Below are 23,556 nucleotides of genomic sequence, written 5' to 3'. Positions count from 1 at the left end.
TCTCATTAGAAAATTAAGACTGAGTGTCGGTAAGCAATTTAAACTAGCATCTACAAATTACAGCACCACTGATCCTCTTAAAGACTTGCATTGTACGAAGTATTAGTCTGTTAGTCGTAAACACAGGGAAACGCTCACAAAGATTGTGCCAAAAGGTTTACTGTGCACTTCTCCATTCCCAAGCCCAAATGAAATTCCTTATTCATTTGTTAATCTACAGAGATGTTTGTAAGCTTTAACAGAAGACAAAAGTAGAACTCATTTTGTTTTAGAATTTAACAAAAATCCTTCAATTTCCAAAAAGTGGTTCTTTCTGAAATAGTGCATTTCTGAGAGAGACATCTTTAACACAAAAGAATTCATGAGAGGAAAACTAAAGTCACTCTGTTCTCATTTGCTATCTATCAATCCTGCTTGAAATATGGATGAACTCAGACCTAAATCCTACTTTTTTTCTTACAAACATGAAGTAAAAGATTTTTTGATGTCCTTGATTTAACACCCAATGATACATTTCCTTCAGAAAGGCTTCTAACTAGGTTTCTTGGCACATCCTGCTCTTGCTTCCGGCTCCTCGTCTTAATTCCTAGTGAAAAAAGAAAAGTTATTACAAATAGGAGACACTTATTCAATAAACATAAGCAGAAGCCAGATCCTGTCTGGATATCCTTTTCAGAGCATGTCTAAGAACTTTTACGTATATTTCTTTTCCTTACTGAAAGCCTGTGATATGCAAAAATGTAATAATTCTCAACTCAGTAATCCAGCGTGCTAATTGCCAAGAAAGTCCAATGATTAGACCCCCAATTGACATGAGATGCTATTACAAAGGCAGAGTGGTCTACATAAACATGTAGAAATAAGTGAAAGTTCTATTAATCCTTATTATTATAGAACATTATTGAAAAATGAACACTATGTCAATAAAGAAAGTTGTGTCTATTTAATCCGAAAGCAGTTCTTCCTCTTAGGTATTTGGTCATATTTCATTCTTCTCCTGTAATGCATGCTTTTGAAAATTAAATGCAGTTTACATTCAGTTAAATTTTGAAGAATCAAAAAAATCTATTCTTTATTTCAGAACATGTTGCTTCATTACATAGCTTCTTAATAATACCTGAGTAGTGATTGATCTTGGTAACTTCATAACCCAGTCTTTATTAGTGGAAATAGATACTGATGTAACTGTGTATACACTTTGCCAAATAAGTAAAAGGAGACAAGTGGGTAGAGATAAAAGGAAACTTGTAAGCATTCAGTGCATTAAAAATCTACTGCAGGTGCCAAGCGACTTTGTGCCATACACTAGGAAAGTCAGAGATTTTTGGAGATTTGTGAACAAGAGACCTTTGTGCACATTTACTCAAAAAATTATTTATAACTGTTTTTGTAACAATAAGGATTTATATACCTCAGAGAGAAGCCATGTAATTGTAGCAGACTTTCATGGAATACCACCTGATAGTATTACTATCAGCAATCTGTTAGAAGCAAAACAATTCCTAAATATTTCTTTAAAATAATTTTTCCTTGGCTATTGCGTTGGCCCAAAACAGCCACAAAGTTTAAGAAATAAATCTCTGAAAAAAACCCCCGTATCTGTAAAAAGAAATCAGTGGGGTGTTATAAAACAAAGCAAGCAGTTAAAAACAGGTATGGAAACGATTAGAGGATTTTGTTTCTTGACAAACCACACTTAGCAAAGACAAAAGTGGTAATAAAGTTCACCACATTTCTCAGTAAGTGGACAAACGCTTTTTGGCAGAAGACCTCAACTCTCAGGAAAAGGTCTTCCCAAGAAGCTTGTAGTAATATCAAGCTTTGATTAGATACTATCTAGAGAAGTGGTTAGACATTCAGATGTCATTTTTTTAATGAATACTATTCAAAATGATGGCTTAGTGTACTGATCACATGCTGCTAAATTGACAAAACCCTGAATATCAACCTTAATTTTGGACCTCCTGTACAAACACAGTCACCAATGCAGTGCCACACATTAAAATTTTGACACTTACCAGCCATTTTGGGTACTCGCAAAGCTCTATGGCTCTCTTGTCGAATGCGTTTTGCAGAAACAGGGTCTTGCAGGCTGCCTAACCCAGTGTTTGATGCAGAACTGGAAAAATAGCCAGAAAAGATTTTGCTCTCACTAAAGTGATTAAGCTACATTACAGTAGTTTAGGCCTTGCAATGTAGAAATATATTAAATGATATTTTCCAGTATTGGTAGTCTATAACGGAACGCAAAGAATAAACTGATTTATTTATGAGGTGTGTATATATATATAGGGCTATTATTCCTCTTTTTCCTTTTTAAAACTTTACAAGAAAGTTTTAACTGTAAAAATAAGAACTAATGTTGCCACTTGTGTTAAAATACAGACCAATATGCCACATTTTTTTTTGGAAAAAACAGAAGCCAGTTTGATGGTCATTGCACACAAATTATACTAAGAAATAATCTTAATGCATGCACGAAATCCTTGAAACGACCAAGCCATATTTATTAAACAAATTGCATTTTTTATTGTTACAATAATTTTTCTACAGCCTCCACCACAGTTGGAGGGGGTGGCTTCATAGCAGGCTTTTTAGCGAAGCTGCAAGAAAGCTGTTATAGCTTCAAATCCATTAAGACAAAACCTCTATGTTTTAAGGCCTTTTATGCGATGGACTTAAGATCTACAGTGAAAATCATGAACCTGCCTAATCTCACCCTTTTACACTTGCCTCGCTAACTTCCCCGGTTCCATTCTGTAATACAGCCTCATAAACAAGCTAAGTACATTTATGTCCCCAGTTCCTATGCTTTCCCCATTCCTCTAGTGATATTATAGTCCCCTAACTACACTAGTTTTCTTAATAATAATGTTCTGCCTAAATGAAAATATATAGCAAGCAGTAAAGGCTAAGACCTGCCTTGTGCCAGTCCTAAGATCTATTCACACATACTTCTTCGAAGAGAATTTATGCCAGTAAGAATGTATTGCTCTTTAGTAAAAGCAGTCTCTGTATTATGACTGACTTGTCTGTTATCCCTTGCCCTAGCAATTTAACTGCTTCATATTATATTTCTAATGTGCAGAATAAGTCTGAAATTTATATTTGAATTCTAATGTTAGTAAGATTTGAATGCCTGAACTACTTCAAACAGGGAAGCACATAAGAGAAAGCGTGTAAAAGTAAAGAAGAGAAAGGAAAGGAGGCGCTGAGAAGTAAAAGCGTATTCTTTTCCTCCTTCACGAATAAGAAGCTTTCATTCCCTTTCTTCATCACCAACCACTAGACAAAGCCATAAAGAAGTTTGGTTTACAGAGAGCTTACAGTCTGAGGCTGAAGAAACAATCCCACAAAAGGAATAAAAGTTGTGGGATTTTCCTGTAGTGTGATTCTTACTTGGAAACTGAAAAATACATGTTTGAGACACAGAAGGAACGAGATAGAAGAGCAGAAAGAGCTAGTCTTTTGGGAAAAAGATAAGCATACATAAGTTGGGAAATCATTACAGTTATTATAAAAAAAGTACTCCTAAAGTCTGTCTTAGAACATTTACCTTAAGATAAATCAGGCTCTGAAAGTTCTCATACCTCTCCCTAAAGAAAATCTGGAAAACTAACTCAGTTTCAGAAAGCAAGTGATTTATTTTGCTAAATTCATAATCAGCTATTTGAAAAACTGAAAACCTGAGAAGTGCCTTTTCTCTCATCACAGAGCAATACAGTTTATTCCTCATCCTACAGCAATTCTAGCAAAACAGTTTAGAACAATAATTAATAACAACTAGAATAGGAACATGAAATTGCACCAGGCAAATCTGTGATCTTCTAGGAAGATTTTCTATCTCAAAGACGCTAATAAACCAAAAAAGTGCTTAAGTTTCTTCCATGCCCTGTGATCTATCTATCTATAGAACTTGTTCCAATAGTCTTGAAACATTCTTTTGAAGACCTAAGAGCTGGCAGCTCCACTCACTGTTGAGCAACAGGTGATCTAAATATGATTAAAAAAAGGTTGTATCAATTTTTGCTTTTGGAAAAAGAAGAAAAGAAAGAAAAATAAAAGGAAAAACCCCTATGTTTCATCAGTACTGACTGGATAACTAATCCTTGCATACATTAACAAACAAAAAAGTACAATTCCACTTAGTGTCTATTCAGTTGCAGCTTTTCTGCTGCTCCTACTAACAAACCTCTTTCAGGGTCATAAAACAGAAGTGACGAAATGGGAGATCTTCCCAGAGGAGACCACAAGAATGAAGTCATAATAACTGAGACTGGAAATGAATTATCAGAAAAACAAAGGCACTGGCCATAAGTTGAGCATTTTCTCCGCTTTCTATTTTGGTAGTTTCTAATGTGTTTCAGCAAAGGCATAACATTTTCAAACAAATTACATTTTTAATTGACAATGGAATTTTCTTTTCAAAATTATGTGTCATCTTTCTATTTTGAGTAGACAGCAGAACAGAAGACATGGTATTAGTTTGTACTTGTTAAAACAACAGAAGTTCCTAAACCAAGAGTAAAAAAGATTTTACTCAACTTGCCAGGAAAAAACATAAATAATTGAATTGTCAAACATATTTGAGCCAGAACATTTTATATGTAGGTCCAGATGACCTGATAAGAGGCTTTCAGATTTGAAATATAATACCAAAACTGAAGTGAGAACATAAGAAATTAATACAAACTCATTTGTATAGAAGAGTTAGTTTAATCTTACCTTAATATCTTTCTTTTTCTCTCAGCAGCAGAAGTCATTGCCATATACGAGGGCTTTTCAAGCACTGAAGTAGGATTTGTGCTTTTTAAGGAAGAGAGACCAAGTCTAAAATCAAAGAATTATGTTTTTGTAAAATCTATTCTGGGTAAGGCTCAAGTGAAATTGTTATTAACTGTAAATAAATATAAGTTAAGCTGAAAAACAATACTGGAAATGTCTTTCAGTGATATTACTTGAAGTAGCTTCACCAGATTTCACACATACACGGCAGCGTTAAAATCGCAACTCTCAGTGTCGGAGAGGTTAAGGTATTTATTTTACAGATAGGAAAATGAAGGTTTAGAGAAAGTAATTAGCCTAAGGAATCATAAACAATTTCAAAAGTCCTGTATTTTTTTCAGTACATATCTTGTAAAACAGGATAAAAGTTTCAACTTCATCTGTTGATTTCAAGTAATGGAAGAATCGAATCTAATGCTGATTAAAATTGAGGGTTTGATTTTCAAAACGTTGGGTTTACGAATAAAATTTACATCAATGGCAAAACCCAGCTATGAAGATAAACAGGATTAAGTTGTTTGGGTAATATTCCTTGCCCATAGAAGTGGAAAATACCTTTGCAGAATGCTATTGCTGCGTGGCTGTGACCCCTTCAGGGATGAGTCAGTAGACATTTTGGTTGTTTCATCTGTCTCTTCATAGAGAATTACTGTTGAGTTCATGTCATCTTCATTGCACTCCGGGATTACATAACATGTAGAGTCCATAATACTCGCCTTTTTCACTGGTATATCTATATTATATGTACTGGCTTCCTGAAGGCCTGCAAGGTGTAATGGTTTCTTTACTACTGTCTGTGTACAGCAGCTTTGTGCTGGCTTTCTGCAAGATTCTGGCGTATACACAATAGGGCGGACCTCCTTGGTAAGGGAATCCTCTAGATGACAGAGACTTGATTGCTTGGATGCAGCAGGACTCTGAGCTGTGACGGGAGAGTCCATTAGCTTCCGCCTAGTTCTTTTCTGTAGTGGTACTGCATATTCTATGATTTGTTGAGTATTTGTATTCATTTCTTGTGATGGTGTACCAGAAGTTGTACCTGTACAACATAGGCAGTGATGGTTAGCACATTTACCTATATTTACTACTAAAATTTTGCTTTTTCCCCTCCTCTCCCCTGCTGAAATACGTTTATTAACAGAAATTATTACAAATACTATTTATTTCATTTACATATTAATTTGATCATATAACTGAAATTATTTCTTCTGCAGCATTGTCCAGATGGTAGCATTTGTTCTGTGGCACTCAAAGTATTATAAATATGCATAGGCCGATATAGTTAATCCCAGAGATATTACAAGCAATCACAAGATATGACACATGACAACAAGGAATGGAAGACTAACAGCATTGAAAATGATCGCATTATCATGACACAACTCTTAATTTAATTTAAGATGGTACTATCACAGTAATCTACAGCTGCCTCCTGATCATGGCCATTTTTTCCCCTATCAAGTGCCACGCAGCAGAATGAGAGAGACTGCTGTAAAAAGGACATAAAATCACTTAGAGGAACAAAATTCTTTGACATTGCAAATGAGGAAGTAGTGTTTTGGAAAAGGGGAAAGAAAGAAGTTACTTGGATCCTGTCATCTTGATACATAAACTCTGGAAAGAGCTCTTTACTAAAACCACTACCCCTAAACATAAGAAAGCAAGCAATGCAGCAGTAATTGGCCATCCCCATTCATCCTGATTTATACTATTTTTCTTGAAGTGTCGTAATATTTTTATTTTCAAGCAGGTGACAATGAAGGAAATCTCCCAAGTAAGACAGAAAGGCTTTTCTTTTATTCAAGTTTTCAGTAAAGGAGAACCTTTTTAAGACACAGACTACTGTTCAAATGGCTGGTGACTTAAGTAGTTAACAACAAAAAATTAAGGATTTTTTTTCTTTTAAATGAATCAAGAGTAGGAGAGGGTTGTCAAAACCCAAAGTGCTTCAATATTTAACTTTGAGTGCAAATTTAAGAAAAGTAGTAAAGACTACTATCCTTAAAACGTCTATGGATTGACCTCACTTCAGCTGGTAGCCACAGCATCATACTTCCCCTTTCTGCATTGCCTACTCTATTCAAGAGACATTTAGATGTGGTGTTGGGGAGAACTTTGTAGAGTAGGGTTGATGGTTGGACTCGATCCCAAGGGTCTTTTCCAATCTGACTGATTCTATGATTCCTATGTGCAATTAAACTGTAAAAAGATCTCCTCGGGAATTCACTATGGTATTCATATGACAGTGTTGATAAATATTTATTTCTTCTAAAATTCCATTCTGTTTTTGCCTCAGAGTAAGAAAGATAGTTTGAACTCCTCAGTCTGAATGCTTCTTTAGTTCTCTCTCATGTGTTAGCATGTAACGGCACTTCAGGTGTGCCATAAAAATTCTTCGAAGAAGAAGATGATCAATTAAAAACAGATTGCATTATCCACACCTCCTCCCTGCCCTCACCCCAAGTTTGATTTCTTACTAGAAGTCAAGCCTAAATGATCGTAATCTTTTCTCCGTTTACCTCTTTTCAGCCCCCATTTCATTTTGACATCATTGCCCAATTGCAACCCAATTTGCCACAGGCCAGAGCTTTAAGAATGCCAATTCCCCAAGTACTCTCAGAAATCAGATGTTGTGGGGCAAAGGACCAAATAAGAGTCTTATTAAAGGAAAGCCGTCAAAGGATGAAGGATTGTCTCAGCACCAATTTTTTTTTGCACACTTTGGGACTAGACATGCCATATGATGGATACCTCATGCCCAGCTACACAAGATGATGACCAATTAGAAGATATAAATCAGAGCTGTGAGGAGACAGGAAAGGATTTAAAGACTACCATGAGACCTAAAACTGCTCTGGGAGGATGGAATGGGTAGTATCAAAGTGTGTACAAGTAGCAAGTGAATTAGATGCTAATATATAGACCACAAACATATTCTATGTTGCCAGAACTTAATTCAATAATGAAACCATTGAAAAAACAAAAGCAAACATTTAATCCTCACTTAAGGACTCAGTTTTAGAAAGAACAATGTTTTAACTAGTACGGTTTAACAAATACACCACACCTTATTCAACAATGCATAAACAATAAAAGCAGGTTAATTTAAGCTAACTGCTTATGGGAAAAGATGCCTGGATAATTACATGAACAATTACAATTCTATTATGCTGTTTTCAGCTTTGAAGAAACACAAACACAGGAAACTCAGGCCTGAGAGGACTACTTGACATGAAATAACTGAACTGTGAATTTCTGTTTGCGTGTGCCCATGCACAGTTCACTTCATTATATATATGTAAAGGACCTTTTTTTTTGTTAAAACACACAATACATTTCCTCATACCTAATCTTAGCATAATTAACAGTGAGCATTCAGCAGGTGAAGTGCAGCAGGCTAAACATTAAGCTAATTCAGAATATTCTCCATGAGTAGTGAAATGGAAAGGGTAGTAAACCACGGTCTGTGTGTTCCCCAAATAATTTTTACCTCCACCAGAAATAATAAAAGCTTACTTTCAATTAAGCTATTTTTCTCCAAAACTTGGCAGTATTTTCTTGGTAACAAGCACGAAACTTATTTATGAACCATTTTCAATATCTCCTCTGTGATGTTATCAACAATGCTATCCTTCATTAATGTGCTTGCTCTTTAATTTTGGTTTCATGAGTAGAATATTATTTTTCTATGTTAAAAGACCAACATTTCTTTCCTTCAAAAAAAAAAAAACAACCCACAAAGATCATCTATGCATCACAACCAGAAATCGAGGTCAAAACTTTTTTAGAAATCTTGGGACAGATTATACTCCTAAATACAAGAATAAGCTTTATCTTAAGCTTCCAATCTAGTGTTTGAAATAACTATCCATTAAACATTTCAGGACTTTTTAAAGGACTAATTCTAACTTAAAAAGGATTAATTCTAGTTTAAAAGACTAATTCAGGATTAATTTTAAAATATTAATATCTTAGGTTTTCCTCCTGCTTATATGCATCTGAAAGTGTGTGTTTCGGGAAAAATAATTGTTAGAATTCTATTTGTCTGTTGTTACATAGGGACAGGGAGGTTCCAGTTTCAGAAATTTTGCTTACTGTAAGACACTGAGGTTTTGCTAATGTCCTAAAGCTACTAAGCAGGAAGTCTGGTGGAGAAACATTTCGGCAAGTGCCAAGTTTTAGAAGCTTCTCCAGGACTAAGTACTGGAAGCATTTTAAAATTAACTGTAAATGCAAGCATTTAAACCATGAACTCAATAGGTAAAGAACACAAAAGTATTGCCAACATTAATAATTTGTTGAATTTCATCATAATGAACAGTATTTCATACAGTAATACAAGTACATTAATGAAAAGACAGTTGCAGTGATTCTATATAGGGCAAATATAATCCGTTAGTAAAAACCCAGACCTATTTTTAAAATCTATTTCTGGAATGAAACTCATTGTAAAATGAAATTAAAACAAAACTATCTTTTCTTGCCAGTTAAGTATTAGAAGCCATATAAAATATTCAAGAAGTGTCCCTTCTCAAAGCTTTTTGTGAAAGCATTAAGTTGCTCCTAACACAGTAAACAAAAAAGTAAACAAAAGCATCATCAGCAACTTCGGATTTAACTTGGTTTCACTAAATAACATAAACCAAATATCATGTGACAAAACCCCCTCCAATTCTATGTCAGCTTGCTGTTATACGGAATATAGCTCCAAACAGTTATGATCTAAAGTAAATATAAATATAGCAAGAAAAACATTTAAACCCACAAAATAAAGGGATGCCAGTGGTTTTATTTGTCTTAATAAGGAAGCAAGATACTGAAGAAAGTTGTCAGTTTTATTTAAACTTCTCAATGACAGGCATTAAAAGCACCTGCAAAAAAAACCCAAAAAACCACCCCAATACTGTCTCAGACAACAATAGCTGCTACAAAAATACTACTATAGATTTTGGATGACTTCAAATGGTTATATCAAAAGTGTTTCTCCTTAAAAATTAAAATATCATTATTTCATTTTTTTTTGTGTGAGAAGCTATTTTCAAATACGCCAAAGGCCACTCAATATTATTAAAAACCATATATATGATATAAAAATCAGTATGACTCTGATTATCAATATATAAATTCTTATTGATAGAGAAAATTTAGTACCACAAGCTGACTCAAGTAATATACCTCAAACTGAACACCACACCTTGTCTTTCCTACATACTAAATTCATAGTTTTAGCATAAACAAGCTCTAAACAAGCACTGAATACTTCAGCAAATAATTTTAGAAAATATGGTCACTACATGGCTTATACCGCAATGGGACAGCTAAAACTAGGGGGAACTAGTTCCCCTAAATCCTATTCAAGAAGGGCAAAAGACAAAGCTTCAGAACAAAGGACTTAAGTGTTTTAAGTGGCAACCGTGGTCTTCCAGTACTAAAGCAACACAGAAGAGACGTTCGTTTCCTAGCAGGTCACGCCTACTAAAACCAAAGTATTTGTATGATAATTTTAGACAATGCTTTCTCCCAGGATAGTATTTTTTAACAAGATATTGTTAAGTGTTTGTAGGTGGGATGAATGTCTATGTTTTAGAACATGCTTTATCTTATTGCCTAAATATTTCAGTGAGTAAACATAGAAAATTGAGATAACAGTACACTTCTAATTAGGAACAACAGAGGTAATATGTAATACCTTAATAACATATCACAGATGATGTTAATAAGGCATTGTTTTACTTCTTGCAGTAACAAACAGTAGATACTCCGTATTACATACTAATTTCAACAATTATACTGTTGAACTCACTGCAGCAAATCCCATAAGTATAAATGGGTTACAAAACACAGAATTCAGAAATTCGGAAGATATCTACTGACAATTATTAGATGTGATTGGTTCAGTGGGATCTCCCATTGCATTGGAAACTGCAAGTCAGCTGACTCTAGATTTTTTCTTTTACGGTTGTCTGTCTTAGGAGTGTGGTCTAATGGTGGACCAAGTACAGCTATTCTTATTTTCCTAAGGAACAAATCTAAATAGTTCCTGGATGGATATCTAATGCTAACCATTAAGTGTTGTCATTACTTTTCTACTGAAAGACAAACAACACACTCCAACTCTATAAAGATCTCCAAACCCACTCCATAATAAAGCAGGGAAATTATAATGGTTATGGTTTGTATTTGCTTTACGTTTTACAGCCAGTTCAATCTTTTGCATCAGAATGATCGTGATTCAGTGATATTAAGTTTACTTTTTATTTCATATACAAAAATGAATCACTGTATACTTTACAGAAACATCCGCGGTTAATCTGATTGAGTAGCTTAACAGAAAAATTTAGAAGTTGTGTTTCCTTAGCCAGTGCTTTCAGCTACAAAGCTTCTCTTTAAAAATAAGCATTATTCCAAATATATTTTAGAGAATACATCACATTTGCTGATCTTTACTTTTAGGCTGATGATTATGAAAGAGAATTGCCAGAATTTTTTAATATTATTTTTCTTAAAGAGTTTCACTTGGAAATTAAAAATAAGAGTTACTCTCCACTGACCAACCACCCCCCACCAAACAGTATGAGGTGGAGGTTGGTTTAGTCATTAGTTTGTTGTATTATTTATCCCAAAAGACTACTTGGAAGAACTGATTTATCAGGAGAGAAACGTAGCAATATTGGATATTTACAGCCCTGTGAGTTAATACGAAAAGCAGAACACAGTATTTGTGAAACATGAGTCACAGCAAAAGCGAGCAGAGTTCATGATGAAATGACTCTGATAAATTGGGTTAGTTCTAATTGATTCTTGGGACAAAATAATGGCCAAGTCTTCTCTTCTTCTGGAACTCATGTTAATACATGCATAAGGTGATTATTTCTGGAAACTGTGCTAAATTAAGTCTACCAGGTTGTTCTGCTAAGTGAAATCAAATATTAATGTATTCATTTCAATAAACATTTCTGGGCTACCAATGATTGATCCAATTACAATACTAATCATACATTTTCATTCTTTTAACAACTGACTCCTGGAATTCCAAATTGCAAATGAGGTCTAGTGAATGCATTTCAAGTATTTAATATTCATGTGACCCAAAGACGTCACTGTGATGGCCAGTTTCACAAACAACAGTGGTGAACTGAAAAAGGCTACAATCCAGGCCGCGCTGAGTCCCACTGGTTAGGTGCACTATTTTACACAGCACAAGAACAAAAAAATACTTAGTCATACAGGACAGCATGACAAAGCTGCTGAATATAAGACAAATCTTTCCTATATACAAGACACATGCTTTTCCTACTTTTAGTCAAATGTTTTACTGCATACAACTACACCCTAATTTTTCCTGCCATGCAAAATAAATTGACTTTACTTTCGGATGTTTTTGACAAGGAGAGGTAATGGATGCCTTTTGTTTTTCTTCCTGTAAATCAATTCAATTCTCTCAATGGTAATGTACAGTAAGGCTTCCGGAAATGGGATGCCTGAAACAATGCCAAGAACTCTCCCATTCACAGAAATACTTGCAAATACCAGTCAGGGCTCTCCACCCATCAGCCCATACTCTATGAATACTGTATGTCTCGCCATTAACCAACACTCAAGAATGAGGCCCTGAATGCATTTTTAAATGAACTTTTGTTGTTTTCATAGCTTCTGCTTTACTTCATACAAATAGTTGAGTTTTTCACAAGGTTGCACATTTACAATTTCATGAAAAACATCTCAAATAAGCATAATCAGAAATTCAAGATTCAGATACTCTCTTAAGCTCTTCAGAAAACACTCCTTGAATCATCACATCTAGAGAGTGATAGCATGCACTGCAAAACATTTGTTTGTTAGATCAAATTACTTGTCAGGCATAGTTGTGCTAATATGGCACTGCCACAAACCAGAAGAGCAAGGAACAGCAGCTTTGGACAAATTGTGACTTTTCTGAGAGCTATTTCTGGTACCTACAGTAGTGCTACTGTAGATACAGATTCTTAAGCAATATTACTTGGTTGGATGAGGTTGCTGATGAACAGTCAGCTAGTAATGTACATCTCTGACTCTCAGAGCAAGAGATTTTACAGAAGGCATTTAAACCAAGATAGAAAGAGGTCTATTCTTTTAGTGAAGGCTACATGTGCTTTGGCAAAGCTTATGAGCTTTAATTAGCTATCTGTAAAAAAAAAAAAAAAAAAAAAAAAAAAAAAAAAGCAGAGTTTTCAAGCACGAGAATTGGCTATCTAGGTAACTTGACCATAGAAAAAGACGTTGCATGAATGGCCGGAGAGTATGTTGATCTTTTCCTCTCCAACTATGACTTTCTATTATTTAATACATAGGAGAACCTTTCCAAGGAAAAAGTCTTCATTAGAAACCAAGAGTGTAATTCAGCTGCAATTCTCTTGGTATTTTGAAACTCCTGATAGAAGGACAGACCTTTAACAAGGTAATACCAAACCCACTTGATACAATAAACTAAGCACATTTTGAATATACTTTTCAAAACTTATTTCTGTAAGACTTTCAACAAAACCACAAATAAAAATCCCTGCCCTTTCACCCACCTTTGCTATCTTTCCCTTTACTCTTTTTAGATTTTTTTTCTGCATCAGTTACTAGTTTGACTTCCTTCAGGATCAGATAGTTGGATGTGGTTAATTACAAAGAAAACCATGAGAAGTTAAGGCCCCGCTTTCACAGCTTTTCCTATTCTACAGAAAGGATTCAGCTGCTTTGGGGGACAGTGCTTATAATCAGAAGAGTTATTTATGACTTAAAGAATTTTAATTTTCATGTGAAAACACTCAATTCATTTGCATTTGAACAATGTCATGGCTCTCTCAAAGAATTGCCAGCAAAAAGTTATAGTGTCATTAAAACAGATCTGCAATGATTAGTGCTTCATGTTTCACGACATGCAAAATTGAGCAGTTTCCTTCAAGTACAGGTGTTTTTCTGCATCTCTGCCAGTTTAAACGCACAGTGACTAAGCTTGTAGCTTGGCAATTAATTGAAATTTGCAAATATGGATAATGTGTGGATACTGCAAACATCCTTATTAACTTCATAATCTTACACTAAAGAGGAATTCGTATTTCCCCTCATATGAGTTTCCAGAGGGACTTAATCTCAAGAAAATTCATATTTATATGTGTTAACATAGGTTCAAAAGCAATACATCACATGTTGCCAACAGATCTAGTACACTCTTCCTCTTAGCTACTCTAGGTGTACGTTTCATATGAAAGAAACATTACCTTGCCAGCAATTAACTTTTCTATCCTCTCCCCCAAATTATTTAAAAAGAAACTTCTGAGACACTAACACAAGGCAACATATATTTATATTAAATTGGAGATTTTAAAGAAGTACTGCTCTCAACATATAACATGAAAACTAAGAAGCAAATCACATGAAAAGAACTGCACTGCTCTTTCCTCCTGACTAGTTGAAGCCCATGCAAGTATGTTAAATGTGAAATATGGATTTTTATATAAGGAATAATGACCACTGTCTAGCACACGGCTAATGCTTCTTTTTCATCTTTGTGCAAAACACTATTTCCTTCCCAACATCTTGAACAAATTAAAAATAATAAAATATCAATGCGCTAAAGGTGTGAGCAGATCTGTATAAATCATCTTCTTTATTTGTTCACTAAGTTCCTAGGTCAGCTCTTGCTAACATTTGCCAAGCATAATTCTGAGATGACTTTAGGGAGAAGGAATTGGATTCTTGAATAATTTATTTCATCTTTAAAGGAAAAAAGAAATTACTACACCCTTCCTATTTCTGATTGGGATGTTGCCCTTGTACTACTTTACATTTTCCCATGCTAATGTAATTTTTTTGATTTATGTTTTATTTCTTAATAGTTTGTTATATACATTCGGTACAAGAGAAGTGGATTTCCATAACATAGTATCAGCTAAAGTTCAAAACATTTTAAATGTGAATTCAAACCAACAATTGAAGAAGAGGTGTTTCATTGCATTTATTTTGTGTTCAACAGAAAAATTGTTAAAGCACTGTTAAGTGGATTACTTTTCTCCACCACACCTCCCAAGAAGTATGGAAATGATTGCGTTAACACCAGTAGCATTTTAGGTAATGACACATTAATATTAAAATGATACTGTAAAAATACTGTTTGAATAGAGCTTATTTTTTTCTGAGCAGAGCTGCTACTGTTTGTGTTTACTTGTTATCTCAATGTTTTAAAATTAAATAATTGAATGTCCAATTAATATTTTTTAGAACTTTATTTTAACTTCCTCCAGTGTGCAAAGCCAATTCTCAATTCAATTCCAACTCAATTTCAAATTAAAATCTCTAACATCAAGTTTTCAGTACTTTAGTACCTAGTAGCAACACGTCTTATTCTGTACAATGTCTTATGTTTAGAGATTTTTGCACATTGGCTACCTGCTGAACAGTAAGTCTTACAGTAACAAGCAGTACTGAGGGGAAAAAAGCTGTTGAAGAAAATTTATTTTATGCTAGCTCACCAATTTAAACTTCTAATGAGAGGTATATTCTTTGTGAAGATTAAAAATCTTCAGTATTTTAGAAAAAAAACATCCTGGAAATATCCCCTAAAAGCATCAACACATTTATGCAACTAGTCAAAAGAAAATCAAAAGAGCATACAATCAGATGAAGACCATTAAAAAAAAATATTGATAATTAACTTCTAACAAGACATCATAACCTTTCCTGTAAAGGTTATAAAATTTGGAAAGCAGTTTTTTTTTCTACCATGTTTTCTCCTGCATCTGATAAGAGGGGAATGGAGTGAAAGTAATGTGTCCTATTTCCTTTTCCAAAGAACAACAAGTAAGCAAAAGTGAAAATACCACAAAAGATTTCTATGGACATCTTCAGGCAAAGACACCATTTACAGTTGAAAAAAAGTCCATCTTAACTGAAAAATATGGTGTCCATCTACTTAGGTGAACTTACAGTTCAACAACATTTAGAACAAGAGAATAATTGGAAAACCTCTACATAAGACTTTCAAGACAACTCCTGAAAGTCCAATGTCTTTAATGAAGCGAAATGTTTATGCCTTAAAGTTCACATGCAATTTAATTAATGAAATACTGGGAATCAACTATCTGGTATGATCAACAGCAATACAAACATATGCCAAAAGTCACATACACACTTAATGAGAACAGAGGTAATAAATGGTTTTGACAGAATAATTCTCAAACCCTGAGTGAGCTGTGTAGAGGAAGAAAGCTAAAGGAAGCAGGGAACTAATTTCACAGTGCTCCAGGGTTCAATGCTCTTCCATGACTACCAGCTTTTGAGATGCTGAAGTATTATTTATCTGCTTTTCCCTTGTTACCTATGGCTCTCTTTCAATGTTACAGATTATTAGCTGTGATGAGAAAGCCCCTGTGTGCTGAGTGCTGCCTATCCTGAGCACAAGATACAAGCATTGGCCTATAGCAGCTGCACTATCAGGCTGAGATTTTGCCTGTCATCCCTCAGAACAGTGCATCCTGTAAGGATTCTTCATCCCTTTTTACCCAGGCTACAATCCAGGGCAACTCACTTTAGAGCTAAGAATAGACTATTTCAGTTGGAAGGAACCTACAATGATCATCTATTCCAACTGCCTGACGAAGTTAAAGCATGTTAAGGGCATTGTCCAAATGCCTCAAATACTGACTGGTATTAATCACCTCTCTAGGAAGCCTGTTCCAGTGTTTGACTGGAACATAAGGAGTTATGGGGAAGAAATGGGGCCATCAAGATGCACCAAAGCAGTCAGTTCCGTGGTAGAAATGGTGAATCTTTTGATTCTTGGAAAAATAAACTTAGAAAATATTGATTCCAGGTCAGCCTGTAATTAATGGGAAATTGCATCCCCCTTAAGGCTATTACTTTAAACTGTGCAAAACTGTAGTAGCTGCTTAACTTTTCAAATCACTAACAGTGACTGACACTATGATGCCTTTTCCATCCATGTAATGTGAAAGATTCAAATGGAATTATTAATAACACTCATTAGATCTAGGCACACTGATATATGGTGTATGTTACAACAAGAGAATAAGGGAGTTACGTGTTGGCAGAGTATGCCTAGCCATTAAAAAAGTACATTTTTTTCCTATATCCAATTAAGAATGGTATATAATTTATAGAAAGGGGGTCTGAGGCTTGGTTTTGCATTTGTCTTCAGTATTTGCAGAAGTGTGCATCCACTGTGTTTATGGATGACACATGCCTTTTGCAGGAGACACTTAAAAATATTTCTAACAGAAAACACATTAATTATATACTTACGGCATGGGGTGTTTGGTCTGTTCACAAGTTGTGGGAATGCAAAGATAGCTGACAACTGCAGTTCATGGTTTTGATTTTGTTCCTTTTCTTCAGTCTGGTCAGCCCAAACTACTGATTTTTGTCTTCGAATCAACTGCTCAACCTCCTCAAATTCAGTTTCAGTTAAATTATTTGTCAACCCAGCTTCTTGCAAAGTGAGGTATTGCTTGCGAAGAACTGGAAGCAAAGTATTTAGTACTCTGTAAAACAACAAGAGGTAAGACAAATATGACTAAATCATAACTAATTTTACCCTTACTAGCACTATCACTATTAGGGATATGAGGGATTTTTTTCCCCCTTATCCCCTCCCTCCCCCCATCAAGTTCTGCTATGTCATTTATTTTCATTTATTTTTGAGGAATACCATAAAACCAAGAGGAAATTTTCATTACTAAGTAGAGTGATTTTTCTCTTTTGCAAAATCTTATATCTCACTCTAAGTATTTACTATCGAAGTATAGTTTTTTCCTCATGCAAGGTCTTCCGTCCCTCAAATACCACAGAAATAGTTGTTATTTCTTGATTGAGTTCTGACTTTCTGAAATCATCTATCAGATAAAAGTAGAAAAGTATAAACCAAACAATGTGGTTTAAACCAAACACCTCTTAATTATATGTGTACAAAACCTTATTAAAAGCCAAGTCCAAATAAATTTAGATATCAGGATCTTTAATTAAAGAATGGAATACATTAAGATTCACGCAGAACTGCCAACCAAATTAAAGTGACAGAAGTTTAGGAATTCTATCTGAACACAGGAATTCATTAACTATGGAGTCAGTTGCAAGACTAAACAGTAGGTTCAAGAAATAAGGAAAGGGATATGTATATACAAACCCAAGAAGCAACTTTGTAATAACAAACATGCAAAACTGAAAGCAAAATTTTTAAAGCTACATTGTTAATTTATTAGCTTTTGTAATGTTTATGGTAACAGCCTTTTCTCCAAAGGAGGAAGAAAAGCTCATTATTTCATTTTGGAATGATTTAATCATCAATTTAATATACTTATCTACTGCAGGTTTGTGATTACTTCCTATTCCTTATGTTACTCTCTGACAGATAGTTTCCAACATTTGAGAGATTGATAATAGAAAGAGAGCTGATGTTTACCTGCAAATTCAGCTTTTTTCAGTCTGACTAGCTACATAGAGTTGAATCGTAACAATTTTTAATACACAAATTAATACCTACAGTGCACGGAATTAAAAGAGAACACAAACGCTTATAAAAAAATCAATACTGCTATTCAACACAGAAGAGAAAAATAAGATACCATGATCTATTGAACAATTTGTAAAAACTATGCAAAGAAAACAATTAAATAGAATTAAGAAGCACTAGAATATCCCTGCAGTTTCTGTCAAACAGCAGCGGATACCGACCAATATTGATGAAGCGATTCCTGTTTTACACATCTTTCTGCTTAAGAAAACAATTCTAACCTAGGAAAAAGAAAGTTTGAGAAAAATCTTGGTTCTGTTTGAACTAAAACTAAGTTCTATAGATACGTCTTCTGAAGTTACAAATGTCAGAATAGAAATCTTATCAGGCCTGATATGAAACCATACTTACTTTTCTGTCTGCTTATAGTGCTGATCTTGAAGGGACACCAGAGATAAAGTGTGCTCAATCTGAGCTTTCAGGTCCTTAACTTCTAGGTTTAAATGGCAACATTGTAGATCTTTACAGAGTTCCTTGGGAAATCAGGAAGAAAAAAAGCCAAACAACTGCACATGAAACAAGAAAGTAATAACTAAAATTTAAACTAAAAGAATATTATACTGAAAAGTAATGATGGATTGCATCTGTATTATTATAACAAAGTGTTTTGGCAGAAAAGTATGAATTGTTTGATATTTACATTCCTAAATATTGCTTTGTAGATTTCCTTTGACCAGTAGTGGGTGTGCTGTAATTAGCATTAAGAGTCCAAAAGGCACACATGTACGCTTATCTAAGCACACCCAAAAACATGCTTGCTTCTTTTCCTGTGCACTTGCTCCATATCTGAATTTCGGTGACGTCTTGAACAAGTCTTCACTGTATTCATTCATCTTCCTGAGAAGCCAATATATTCTTTGAAATATCATAGAATTTATTTATTTTAAGGTATCAACAAATTTTAATCATCTCAATAAAATACAGGTATTGAAATATATTACATTATGAGTCACATAAGTTCTCATTACACTATCACTTAAGCCACTCCAATTGCTGGCTGAAATTAAAAGGCAGGGAGGAACGACCGCCCACTTTTCTTTTTCCTGCACAGACCTTCATCCCTTCCCTACTGCCAGCTCTGGTGCTTGTCTGAGGCTGCACTGAGCTGTCTCTGCTTGCTAAAACTTGGCAGAGAACCCAATTTCCCACTTCTTTCCTCGTTCCCACTCCTCCCCTAACACACTCCCAAAAAAGAAGTGGTTTTCGGCCAGGCTAAGAATTAGGTTGTCACATCGTTAGATGAGTATCAGGAGCTACTGTAAAAGGTAAGAATAGAAGTGTATGGCCATTATCAACATGGTTAGATGACTATCAGGAGCTACTGTAAAGGTAAGACTAGAAGAGTATGGCCAGGAGCAGGATCAACTCTCTGGCAGCCATCCGAAATGCTCAGCCACATCATACTTATTCCCCTTTAGCACACATTTTTGCATGTAATCGTATTCTTTCATGAACAAGGAATACTCGCACAAACAATGAAGTACTTTTAGGGCAGAATAACAGAAACAGCTAACACTAGAATTTGAAACCACCCTGAAAGAATTGAAGCAGAAGCCACGAGTAGAAGCAAGACGAAGAGAGGAAAAAAAAAGTCTATTCTTAACTACAGTCAGATGTTGCCTACAACGCATGAAGTCTGCTCTTGAAGTGAAAGGCATTTTACCTTTGGAATACACCCATCTTGACCCAGGAGGCGCATTTCATTTTCAACACGATGCAGCCAACTGGTATTTTCTTCAAAATGTTTGACCTCCTCTTCCTTCTTCTTCTGCATGTGTATGCGGTGGGTTCTAAGCATTGCAAGCCTTTGATCCCGCTTGCAAGTGGCCTAAAAATCAGCATTTAAGGGGAAAACTTTCAAATGATGCTCACAAACATCTCTATTTTAAAAAAGATTTTTTTCCCCCATACTTTTGTACTCAACTGGGCACAACAAACTTTTTGCATTTTAGACCAGTTTAATAGAAGTGAAGTAGCACATTCTCCTTACACGTATAACTGAATTATATTTAAACATTTTCACATTCTTTTTTCCTGGAAGCCTTTATAACAGAGAATATAGTAATTTGCTTGGTTATTCCTTTAGAGAATAATACGTTGGATTTGATCAATTTCTATTCTAGGCCATAATTATCTTTAAGTTAGAAAGACTGGAAAAACTACACATGCACATACAAACACACTTCTAGATAAAACATAACCTAACAATTTCTAGTAACTCAAGTATGAATATGAAGAAGGAATTTTATCTGCTTTGTTTTCCTAATGCAGTATGTCCTAGAAAAAGCCCACTAAAGGGTAAGCGTTTGGCAAAAGGAAAACCCCCTATCTTCAAGCATCAAAATCGTTCTGATGCTTGTCTGAAATTTGACAACAAAAAGACACAAAACCAGCAACAGCAAGCTGGATGTGAACAAGGTAGTGTCCTAACAAGGCAAAGGAGACACTTTCTATTCAGAGGACAACTACAGTTTGCAACATACTTTAAAAATTAGGTCACTAACTCAACTAGTCATAGAGAACATTAACTTTAGATGAAGCTCACAGAGTTCAGCTTCGCCCAAACTTCTAACTAAAAGTAAAACAAATCACAAACATTTGAAGTATATTGCCACGCTCAACAAAACCAAACACACAGAACCTAATTGGTTTTTAAAAATTATATAACCCAAATCTCTACATGCATACATTCCAAAATTAACACTCTGAATGAAAACTTCATCAATTAGAATAAATCTATGCATTTAGAATAGCGGGCCAAATTAGTTCTGTTATAAAATGTCATAAGAAACTCTGAATGTACCTCCCTAGTTTTGCATAAAGCAGAAATTACTCTCGCTGGTGCCCTTTTGAACATAGTGTAGAAAACCGGAACACTATATGGAGAGATGCAGATTGCATTTCCTCAAACTGACTTTTCAAACGCTAACTTCAACACATGGCATACAGAACACAGACCCAACATGGTAAAGACACCTGAGCTACATGTGTACTCCAGGCAGCTTACCAGGTGAAAGCTTACATTCTGGCCAGAATTTCCCTTGGCTTTCTTGTTAGATTGTCTTATCTGCTAAGATGACAGAGGATCCAGAGAAGACAAAGTCACTCTGTAAAGGGCCAGCTTCTTAGACAAAGTACCAGGAGGAAGAATTAACTGGCAGACTAAGGCTCGCAATGACCACTGGTTCCCTCTGACCAGTGGGACTAGGGGAGAGGTTTCAGGACTGCAAGTAGATAAATTCAAACACATTATTTTGCTTACTTCAGCTTTTACACAGCGCAGGAGAGGTATTAGGATTGAAGGTGGTATTTACAACATCCCATCATTTGATTAACCCATCTCAAAAGTTCTCAGGAAGAAAAGACATGTTACATCAATGTGCTACAACAAAAAAAAATACTGTTATGTGTACTAGCTGTACACAACCTCTGGAACACATGTAGTTCTAGGCAAGATACTTAGTTGCCACTCTGTTTTGCAATTGGAAAAAAAAAAAAAAAATCACAAGAGATATAGAAGAAACCATCCCCCCTGGGCTGAAGAACTGGGACATATTCAACAAGCATTTCTGAATCCATCATGGGCAACTGCAGTAAGCAGAAAAACTGAGACCAAGAAAGACTCATGACTGATGCAGAAACGTTCAAGATAAAAATCGGTCAAAACTGAGTAGACTTTTTCAAACTCAGCAAGACAGTTAAAAGTAACTATAACAGGGGTACATACTAACTCTTAATGTTTCCATGCAAAGAGGAATGCTCTATACATGTTTTCCTGTTGACCCAAGGGTTTTCTGGCTAACACTCTTGTAGCTGATCCCTAGCATGCAACAGGAAAACAACGCGGGTGCAGAAATACAGGTAACAAGAGTGGAAGAACAGGCATTAGGCAGGAGGATGTAAACAGACCCCTTAAATGGGCAGCATCCAAGTTGTAAAAAAAAAAAAAAAAAACCACAACCTGGAAAGAGGGGTAGTTATGTGGAAAATGGAAATGATTTATTAGTGGGCCAGGATGGACTGAATTTCACAAGATAAATTGTGACAAGATTTTTGCAACAAAGCAGTTATAAGAACAGAGATTAATTAAGGTAACTTAAAGTCATATGGAAGTTTTTTCCTTCTTTCTGAAATTGTTTTGAATTAAAGCACTCAAACTGGGGTTGTTCAAGTAGATAGATGTATAATTTGCTTAGTGTTAACTTGCCTAAAATCATTATTATATCTAATTACTGTGCATGGAAAATTAAGTGTAAAACGAGAAAATACTTTCTAAGTAAAACTTTCCCCTTAAAAATTAATATCTCAGAAATACCTCTGTGGTCTAACAGTATATTTTACAAAGAGAAAACCAAAAGGCATTTAGGAATACAGCAAATGTGTAAAAACACATGGAAGAATAGAAGCATTATAGCGCACAAGGGAAACGTGAGCAGCCACTTTTGTAATCAAATGATTGGATGCCAAATTAAAATCCAATTTTTTCCAAAGTAGTTGCAAAAGAACATTTAATTTTACCACTACAGTGACTTACTTTTGTTAGTAAATAAGGCATGATACTTCTAGGACAGTGACTCTTGACCTTTAGTAAATCACATCTAAAAGTTAACTAATGGCATAACCAACAACGGAGTGCAGCTCTGCTAACATTCAAAATAAAAGTTAAATCGGCTCATAGCAAACATTCGTATGAAACCCAGTGTGTGAAGATACGAATGGAGATACAACTATGTGCCATTGTAGGAAACATTTAAAAATATGGCACAGATAGCAAAATATTACTTCAGAGTTTCTGTGGAATAAAAGAGAATTCTAGAACACATTAGTCACTTGAAATAGCTTCATTAATGACAAGCAAAACCGTGTGATATATTTTCACTTGACATTTATCTAAGGACCAAATTTCATGTGAATCACTGGGGAAAACACTAGTCATATGGCAAACTCATTTTTGACCAAATACAGATTGTTACTGTGACTAAGCAAAATCAGCCCCACCCTCAACTTCATATCCACATAACATGTATATTCCTTTAAGATTACTTTTATCAGAAAAATTAAATAGTATCTAACCATGCTTACGTATTTATACTATAAGTCTTCTAGAAAGACACAGGCATTGCTGCACAACAGACTTAGCCCCCAGATTCTTCTTTTAAAACTCAAGGCAATTAAATGTAATTATTTCAGTTCACATAACTGTGTCCTTAGACAGC

General features: G+C 34.9%; 1 protein-coding gene across 1 annotated transcript in view; it reads right to left on the bottom strand.

The window, feature by feature from the left end:
- Window positions 1–437: 437 nt before the first annotated feature.
- Window positions 438–23,556, bottom strand: part of KIF18A (kinesin family member 18A) — a 39,030-nt gene continuing 15,911 nt past the window's right edge. Inside the window, exons 10-16 of the mRNA XM_074149630.1 lie at window positions 20,004–20,168; window positions 18,692–18,813; window positions 17,074–17,312; window positions 5,341–5,824; window positions 4,726–4,830; window positions 2,019–2,119; window positions 438–586 (exon numbers count right to left, since the gene is read on the bottom strand). Coding sequence (XP_074005731.1) covers window positions 438–586; window positions 2,019–2,119; window positions 4,726–4,830; window positions 5,341–5,824; window positions 17,074–17,312; window positions 18,692–18,813; window positions 20,004–20,168 — 1,365 coding nt within the window. The remainder of the gene's footprint in view (window positions 587–2,018; window positions 2,120–4,725; window positions 4,831–5,340; window positions 5,825–17,073; window positions 17,313–18,691; window positions 18,814–20,003; window positions 20,169–23,556) is intronic.

This window comes from Numenius arquata, chromosome 6 (assembly GCF_964106895.1).
Source record: "Numenius arquata chromosome 6, bNumArq3.hap1.1, whole genome shotgun sequence".
Lineage (NCBI taxonomy): Eukaryota > Metazoa > Chordata > Aves > Charadriiformes > Scolopacidae > Numenius > Numenius arquata.
The sequence above is the reverse complement of the archived record's forward strand: the minus strand, read 5'-3'. Positions and strand labels throughout refer to the sequence as shown.